We start from the raw sequence: 8,452 nt of genomic DNA, 5'->3' as shown, positions 1-8,452 counted from the left end.
GTATATTTTTTGAAACGATGACGTCATCAGCCCACGTCTCGCCCCTAGTCAGACACCGCTACGTCACGTAACAGCAACAAAAACATGAACAAACACTGAACGATTGTCTTTTTATTAACTAACATTAACACAGATTAATAAATGTATTGTTCCATGTTCGTTTGTATACCGCGCACAAGGTTTATGCGCATAGTCCAAGTCTTCTTCTCCAGTTTTTAGTGTGTCTCTGTGGCAGAATTACAGCGCCACATGCTGGTCTGGCATGTATACTGCATTGTTTTGTGTTGGTTTTGTGGTTTCGTGTGGACGCAGATATTTCTTGAGACAAGGGGAAAAAAAAGATAGGGAAAGCTGTGGCTTCGTGTGGACGTAACCTTAGTAACCACACACAACATTCAATAGCATCCTACCGGTGATTTTTGCAGTGGCAAGCACCACACACATTTCCTTCAGCAAATAATTCAAAAATAATTTATTTCTTTTTCTTTGTATAATTATGGTCACTGAGCACAGCACTTTATATGCAGACCAGCTGAGTAACCTCAGGTGTTTGATGTACAGCCTTTTGAACAGGTAACTCATTCAAAAGAGGAGTGTTTTTAAATAAAGGAAATGAATTTCATCGGTGGAGTTTGAGGGTGAAATTGTTTTCTTCTGTGAAGTGTGTGCTTCCTCCCTTTCTCTATCTTTCTCCATTTCCTGTGGTGCACAAGGGTTGTCTGTCAAAAATCAGAAAATCCTCTCAAATTCACCATAAAGTTACTGTGGTTTGAAAGCTCTCACACACATAATACACTGTTAGAGGGGGAAATGTGGGGCAAGTTCAAACAGAGACATGCTCTCTCTCTCTCTGCTCTCGTTCTCAGCGCCCTCTCTCTTTCCAATCTCATTTGTGAAATTCATTTTCCTGTCACTGTGACTCAGTCTCTAATTCATCCCTCATGATTCCTCATGTCAGTCCCATAACGCCATGCTCCTATGCCTCCTCAGAGACCATTAGAGGAGTGATAGGGAAGGACTATGTCTAGCTCAGCGACGTGCAGGCAGTTTGTGGGGAAGGGGAAAGCAAGGACTCACAGATCATCAGTGTACTGTCTAATGAATATTGTACACGAAATTGCCTTTTCCAAATTGGTAAGCTTCAATCTGATTGGCTGGCTCGATGCAGTTACTGAGAGTCAGGGTGCAGAGGTTTTATTATTCTGCCAAGAAACAAAGTTGTGTTTATATGTTCCCAGGTGCTTAAAATGAACAAATATTTTCTGGATCTGTTTCAAGGAATTGGAACTGTACTGTTCTTAATATTCATAAACCAGCAGTTTATTCAGGATGTTCTTTAGAGAAGATGTTTTGTAGAATGTCATCAGAAAGGATTTTGATGGTTTTAAATCAATTTTAAATGGGATTTTCTTTGCTTCACGAAGTTAGTACCATTTAGCAAGTGCATTAAATTGATCAAAAATTGCATTAAAGACATTAATAATGTGCCTGATGATTTCTATTTCAAATAAATGATATAAATGTGGATATGAACATACATGTTTGAAATATATATATATATAATTATTATTATTATTATTATTTTTTTTTTTTGAGTATCCTGAAGAAAATGTATTCTGGTTTCCACAAAATATATTCAACAGCACAACTGTTTTCACTGTTCATTCATAATAACAACAACAACAATGATAATAATAATAATAATAATAATGATGATGATGATGATGATGATGATGATAATAATAATAATAAATGTTTCTTCAGCAAATTTTCATATTAGAATGATTTCTGAATAATCTTTTTTTTTTTTGTTATTTTGCAAGAAGTTAATACTTTTATTTAGCAAGTGTGCATTAAATTTATTAAAAAAATGACAGTAAATACATTACTGATGTGCCAGGGGATTCCTGTTTCAAATAAATTTCTTTTTGACTTTTTATTGAGTAGCAAATCAGCAAATTAGAATGTTTTCTGAAGGATCATGCGACACTGAAGACTGGAGTAATGATGCTAAAAATTCAGCTTTGATCACAGGAATAAATTAAATTTTTAAATATATCAATATAGAAAACATTTATTTTAGATTTTGACAATATTTCACACAATTACTGTTTTTACTCTATTTTTGATTTTGATACATGCAACCTTGGTGAGCATAACATGGTTTCTTATAATATTTACTTGTTATTGTCTGATTGTTCTAGCTTGAGATGCTGAGATGGCATTAAGCAATTTAATTTAATATTAAATATTATAATCATTTATATAGAATATTCAGTGATCACACCTGTATATTCCATTTCTCATAGAGACAAGAGCTCTGGTGGAACTGTAGTAATACAACAGAAATTTGGTTGTTTCCTCAATCCGTTCAGAGGAGGTAGCAGTAGTAATTAAACCATTTTGACTCCATCTGGAAGACAGAAATGCTGAATGCCTACAGGAGCCTGAAAATTACAGAGTGGCAAAAAATAACAAACTCTTTTAACATCACCATCATGTTGTAATAAACACATATGTCTCAATGCAAGGAGGCTGTTCTTTTCTTCAGTTAGTTTATTTCCCCTTGATAACAGACGGAGTGACAGGTCTCCCTCCGGGGATAAATATTTAAATTCATGTGGAAATAGGGCTGGCTTCTATAAATGGCACGAGCATACAGTGCGCCTTGTGAAAAAAAAAAAAAACAAGAAAAAAAAAACAAGTGACAATCTCTGAAAGTCAGCGCGCATAGTGGATTCATTATTATTTGTTGCTTATGTGATCGTTGCTGCATTATTCCACATTTTTATCACACATTATGGATGTAAATAAGACTTTGTGCCATTATTTGCATTGCGTGCACTCACACAAACATGTCAGAGTGATGGAAATATCGATTTTGGAGCAGGTATGGAGCTTTAGTCCTGATGAGGGATGAGGGCAGACTCTAACGCTAACTCTAACACATGTGCAAAATGTATTGAATTCACAAATGTGAACATGTCCACATTCAAGCATTTCATACAGTGGCCTTAAACAGCTCACCCTTTTACAACAGATTTACTTCACAAACAAATGACAGTCGTGACCTAAATATGATTTTCAGTTACAATAATAAATCCTAAAATCTGGCTTTAGTAACTTACTTCTCATGCCGTCAGTCATGCTCAAGCTCTGAGGATCTCCCGTTCTCAGCTCATTTTGAATCAGATTTGTGAATTTACTGAATTGTTAACTGGAGACTCGTTTCTGAACGAATCATTTGAATCAGAGTCACTGACTTGGGAACAGCTGCAATCCGATCAGTCCAATTGGTGCGATTTTGTGAATCGATTTAACGGGTTAATTGAAAAGAGTCAGCTCATTCAACACTATCGTGTCTTGGAGTGGGTGATGATTTATCCAGTTCAAAATAACGAGAAACGACATGAAAAATAGAGGAGTAAAAACAAAAAAAAATTATTTTTTTGAATGTAGTGAAGTAAAATATAATTTTTATCCATACTCAAGAGAATCCAACCAAATTAAATTACAACAGCAACAACCATTGAGGATGTTGGCAAGTCTTCTTAGGGTAGAAAAAAATAACAAACCAAGAAAAAAATGTTGTTTTGTGTTGCGTCTCGCTGTGTTCTGATTATGTTGATCATGCTATTAGTCATCAGTCCTTTGTCTCAATGTGTTTTAAAGTGATGCCATAAATATCTCTTGCTTCAGCGATTCTTCCATTTCCTCCGGTAACTCTGGCAGTCGGTTATGCCTTATCACACCAATTATGTAGAGACATGGCGCTTTGGCTTTTTTCCCCTCATTAGACGCTCATCTTTTCCCTGTTTATTTATTTATTGGCTCCGTCCGGCTACGGCATGTGGCTGTCTTTCATATACAGATCATACTTTTCTCGCAAACACAAATCATCGATCTCTGATCTTCCTCTACGACGCATTTTTCAAAGGCCTTTATTCATTGTAGGAAATGTTAGAAATGTTAGTTGTTATGGTGAAAATTAGAGGCGGGATTGAAACCCTAGTGCTCCAAACAGTATTGTATTACACGGAGCGTATGAATAATAGATGCCTTGTGTCCAGGATTCGCAGAGTGGCGTTAAAATGACAGTGTGTTTTCAACAGAACCGTATTATATTACAGCATTATGAAAGTGTTTTGCCTGAATACAGGTGGTAACGACGTGTTGGTCTGTATTTTGGAAGCTTTTTGTGTAATTGTTTGTGTGAGTGACATAAGGAAATGAAAGGATATTCAGTGTGTTGCTGAACCAGAGCTCTTCTGTGTAGAGATGAGGTGCTCGAGTTAATCTCACACCACTTTATATTTAGCAATTCAAGCTGCTTTCAAATCAACTTTAGGCCCAATTTGTATCACTCTGCAGCTGGTGGGAGAGTGAAGCTTTTAAGCTGGACTGAGAACAGTGCAGCCAGTGGTCTGTGATAACAACCCAAGACACAGTCTAGTCAAACGCTATAAAAACCAAGAGCATACGTTTGCTTTTAACACTGTTAGGGACATTTTAAAACTGTTCAAAGTGTCCAGATGTTTTGCCCAACAACACAGTGAAATGTCTGTTCCATCTGAAAAGGCAGTGATTGGCTTATGTTCAGTCATGTAGAAATAAAACAAACAATATTTTGACATCATAAAACATTTTGTCTATAATTTTATCATCTTATTTAATTGCCTTAATTTGGGGACTTTTCTCAGTAGTTCACTGTTATGAATTCAATTAATTAATATTGTGCATATCGTGTAATTTGTATAAAATTTTAGTTCATTAAGTATTTTTCTATTTTACTACTAATAAAGTATCATTATTATTGTTGTTGTTGTTGTTGTTATCTAAAATTACACTCTAAAAATGGTGCTAAATTGCACTAAAAGTGGTTCATTGGCTTGTAATCATAGGGGAACCACTTTAAGTGCTATACAGCACCTTTGTCAAATGGTGCCATGTAGAACCATAAGAGGAACCCCATTCTCCTTAGATTTTAAATTGTTACTCCACTATAATATGCTTGCTATGAATGGGAATTTACTACAATGGTAAAAGCTGTTTTGAATGACTTTTTATGCTTTTCTGAGGTCAAAAAGTCTTGTGTAGGGGCACTGGAATATTTCCTGGTTGGCGGCCTTGGGGTCAAAAAAGTTAAGAACCAAGTTATATTCAGGAAATACACTGTATTGTATTGTCCTTTTTAAATTTTGGACATGGTATAATAAATGATCTGTGGGGTATTTTGAGCTTAAGCTTCACAGAGACTTTCTGCGAACACCTGAGACTTGTAACATCTTGTAACAGAGGGCATAAGAGGTCCCCTTTAAATGACTCCTTGAAGATTATCTTCATTATCCTCTTGATCATATCTGACAATTCAGGTGAGCCGATGATACCACATCGATTCCCACAGTGCACTTTGTGTTCTGATGTGGGTGGAATGTAAGTGTTATATTTCACTGTATTCAAAGTCAAATATAGGAATAGTTATCTTTATTCAAGGTCTTATACAACTACATGCTCAATGAGAGATCTGAAGTCTCAAAGTCACATGCATTATTTTAGTTTTTATTTTTAATGATTATAACCAATTAATTTCCTCTAATGCAGTCTGTTCTGGGTTGGTTGGGAAGAGATTGAAAATGTAAAAAATGTGTTTACAAATAAATGCATTCGTTCTTGCAAATAATATATATAAAAAAATATCTGCTACCTCACATTTAAAAATAATGACATCAAAATGCTTTGGCACTCCATATCAATGCTTTCAATGTGAGCTTTATTCATACTATATTCTTCAAGATTTATTGGCATATTATGGACTTTATTCAATAAAAAGTCTTGTGTGAGATGTGTCAATCGCATTCAGCTATATATATATATTTTTTTATTTTTACATATAATTTTATATGGTTTCATTTATGTCACAGGTCTATGCTTTGGTTATGCACTCGACAGACAATTCTATGTAATTTTGCTCTCTTTGTGTCCCCAGATGGACCTCTAGGACCAAGAGGCTTAGTGGAGGCCACAGAGATGTGCACCCAAGAGTGTCTGGTGTTGGGCCACTCCGACAACTGTTGGATGCCGCCGAGCCTGAGCTCGTACCCTTCGCCCAAGTCCCCTGTTTCTTCTTTCAGCAACCAAAAGGAATGGTCTAAAGAGAGACTGCTAAATGGCCACACCCTGACCCGCAGCTGGAAAGGTGAGCGCGGAAGCCAGGAGCAGTTTGGGGACAGGAAGACCTTCGGGAGCTCGGAGGGACATTTTGGCAGTGGTGGTCACATGGCCGACATCCCATTGGCCAGCCTGAAATCTTATCAGCCCGTCTCTGGCCCCGACAGTCCTAAAGAACAGCAGCTTTAAGAGTTTTTTTTTTTTTTAGGGGGCGGGGGGGTTGTTTTGTGTCCGTCTTCTCTCTTGGATCATCCCAGCAACTTTTGAGAGCTTTAGTCCATTCCTCTTTTCCCCCTTCTTTTCTTAGATCGATGCTAATGCGGTGTGATAGTTACGTGTATGGAGTAGACCTTAGACGTTATCGCTTATGCAGGACAGTAAACTATGCGAATCCGACTCGCCGACAGCTCGTCTGCGGAGATCTTCTCGTGCAAATCCATAGCTGCCCTTAAACTCCCATGGTTTTGCTGCAAATTCACATTAAAAGGAATCGTTGTATACTTCGCCTTGAACAGAGACTGCAAACAAACATTCAAGATGAACAAAACAAAACAGGGCTGTGCTCTATGTATGACGGTTATAAAAAAAAAAAAAAAATGTAACGGCTGACCAATATATACAAATATTGTGACGTGGTTGTTTTTGAGGACTATATTAATCTACACCATCTAAGAAAATGGAATTTACAAATCGAGAAAGCATTGTGCTAATAACACTGTTAGTGGAAATCGTTTAGTCTGTCATCGTTGAAGTGTTTGTAAATAGGAGTTAATACTAACCGATTTTATGTACTTGTAATAATCTCATGGAATAGATCAGTGAACATGACAGCTGTCTTTTATCATTCATCGTACAGGTCGCATTGTTTTTATCGGCCTTTTGTCATTAACGTCATTGTCTTCTGGAACAGAGGACCACAGTCTGGATCTGTAAAGCAAACACACACACACACACACGTAAATATGCACCCACACCCCCTCTGGCGGAAAATTAACGAACTAATTCCGGATGATAATGTCAGTCGGTCATGACATTGCACAATTGCCCCGTTTTTTTGCATTTACTGAGTCGATGAACCTGGCAAACATATTTTTCCAAAGCTATTTTGTATTATTGATGTAAATGCTCAATTTCTACTTACTGAAATGGAAAGCTTGATGTCTTTTCCTCAAAAAAGAAGAACGATGTTACAATTCAACAGCAATATATTTGTAAATTCTCGACATCTAATTTCAAATGTAATTCTTGTACATGTTTAATTGAACTCGTGCTTTAATTGAAAGTAGTATTTGCAAACTTTGAGAACTAAGTCCTTTTTTTCTTTCATAATATAGTGTGTTTGCCCACAATATTTGACATGCAAGAGAAGTGTGTAGTTTTCATGTCTGTGAATTCATGACATAATGCTACACATCGTACCGATCTACAGGTTTTACGAAAACAATCGCAGCAGCCCCTCATCTCTGAATACCAAACACAGTAAATGTATGTCAGGCGCCAGTCATTCCAGAGTAAAAAAAATATTCCTCTTCAAAATGTAGGGGGTATTAAAAGACAGAAAAACAATGAACAGAATGTGATCAAAAGAGCATGTGCATAATTCAAGGACTGAGATTTGGGTTTGATTTCTGTTTTTCCTTTAAATGTTTGGGCCGTTCTTTTTCCCTTTTTTGTCACATGGCATGGCAGCCAGTTCAGACGATGAAATCGCATGCTTAACAAGACGAAATAGCTTTAAAATAACTTAGTTTCACCTTCTTTTCATTCGGTTGATGATTATTGGTTTGTGACGCAGTGAGGCCATTCATTTTGTATAGCACCTTTATGTTGGATCATAATATTTAAAATGCAAAAAAGGGTATAAAAAAAAAAAACAATATGAAAAGAGACAAGAGTGGTGTGAGTTGCTTTCAGCAGTATGTTTGTTGGTTGTGGGGACGTTTGCCATCATAGATATTTAAACAGTTACTCCTTGTTACTGCTCTACAGGTATACCGCTACTGCAATAAATGTTTTAAATTCATGCATGTTTGTGCCTTGTTTTGTTCCTCACTGGACTGCCTCGTCTTCAAACGCCACATTTATTTTATGGAAACATTTAACAATAGCTTAATCTACCATGTATTTTTGGTCATCAAGCAATAGTATTGCACAGTGGTTGATCTTTTAGAGATCAGGAGATTTAATTGAAGTTCCATTAAATGTATCAACGTCTGTCTCAAATGCTTCAAATGCTTCTGTAGGGAAAACATAAATGGACAGAAAAGAGAAAACATGTTGACAT

At 36.5% G+C, this 8,452-nt stretch overlaps 1 protein-coding gene across 1 annotated transcript in view; it reads left to right on the top strand.

Moving 5' to 3' along the window:
• The window catches only part of LOC107709047 (protocadherin-9-like), a 105,325-nt gene extending 98,968 nt beyond the window's left edge, over positions 1-6,357 (top strand). Inside the window, exon 2 of the mRNA XM_016513439.1 lies at positions 5,987-6,357. Coding sequence (XP_016368925.1) covers positions 6,028-6,357 — 330 coding nt within the window. The 5' untranslated portion in view covers positions 5,987-6,027. The remainder of the gene's footprint in view (positions 1-5,986) is intronic.
• The last annotated feature ends 2,095 nt before the right edge of the window (positions 6,358-8,452 follow it).

The sequence above is a fragment of the Sinocyclocheilus rhinocerous genome, unplaced genomic scaffold (genome assembly GCF_001515625.1).
Source record: "Sinocyclocheilus rhinocerous isolate Xijiao unplaced genomic scaffold, SAMN03320098_v1.1 scaffold835, whole genome shotgun sequence".
Classification (NCBI taxonomy): Eukaryota; Metazoa; Chordata; class Actinopteri; order Cypriniformes; family Cyprinidae; genus Sinocyclocheilus; species Sinocyclocheilus rhinocerous.
Note: the sequence above shows the minus strand (reverse complement) of the source record. Positions and strands in the feature narration are given on the sequence as shown.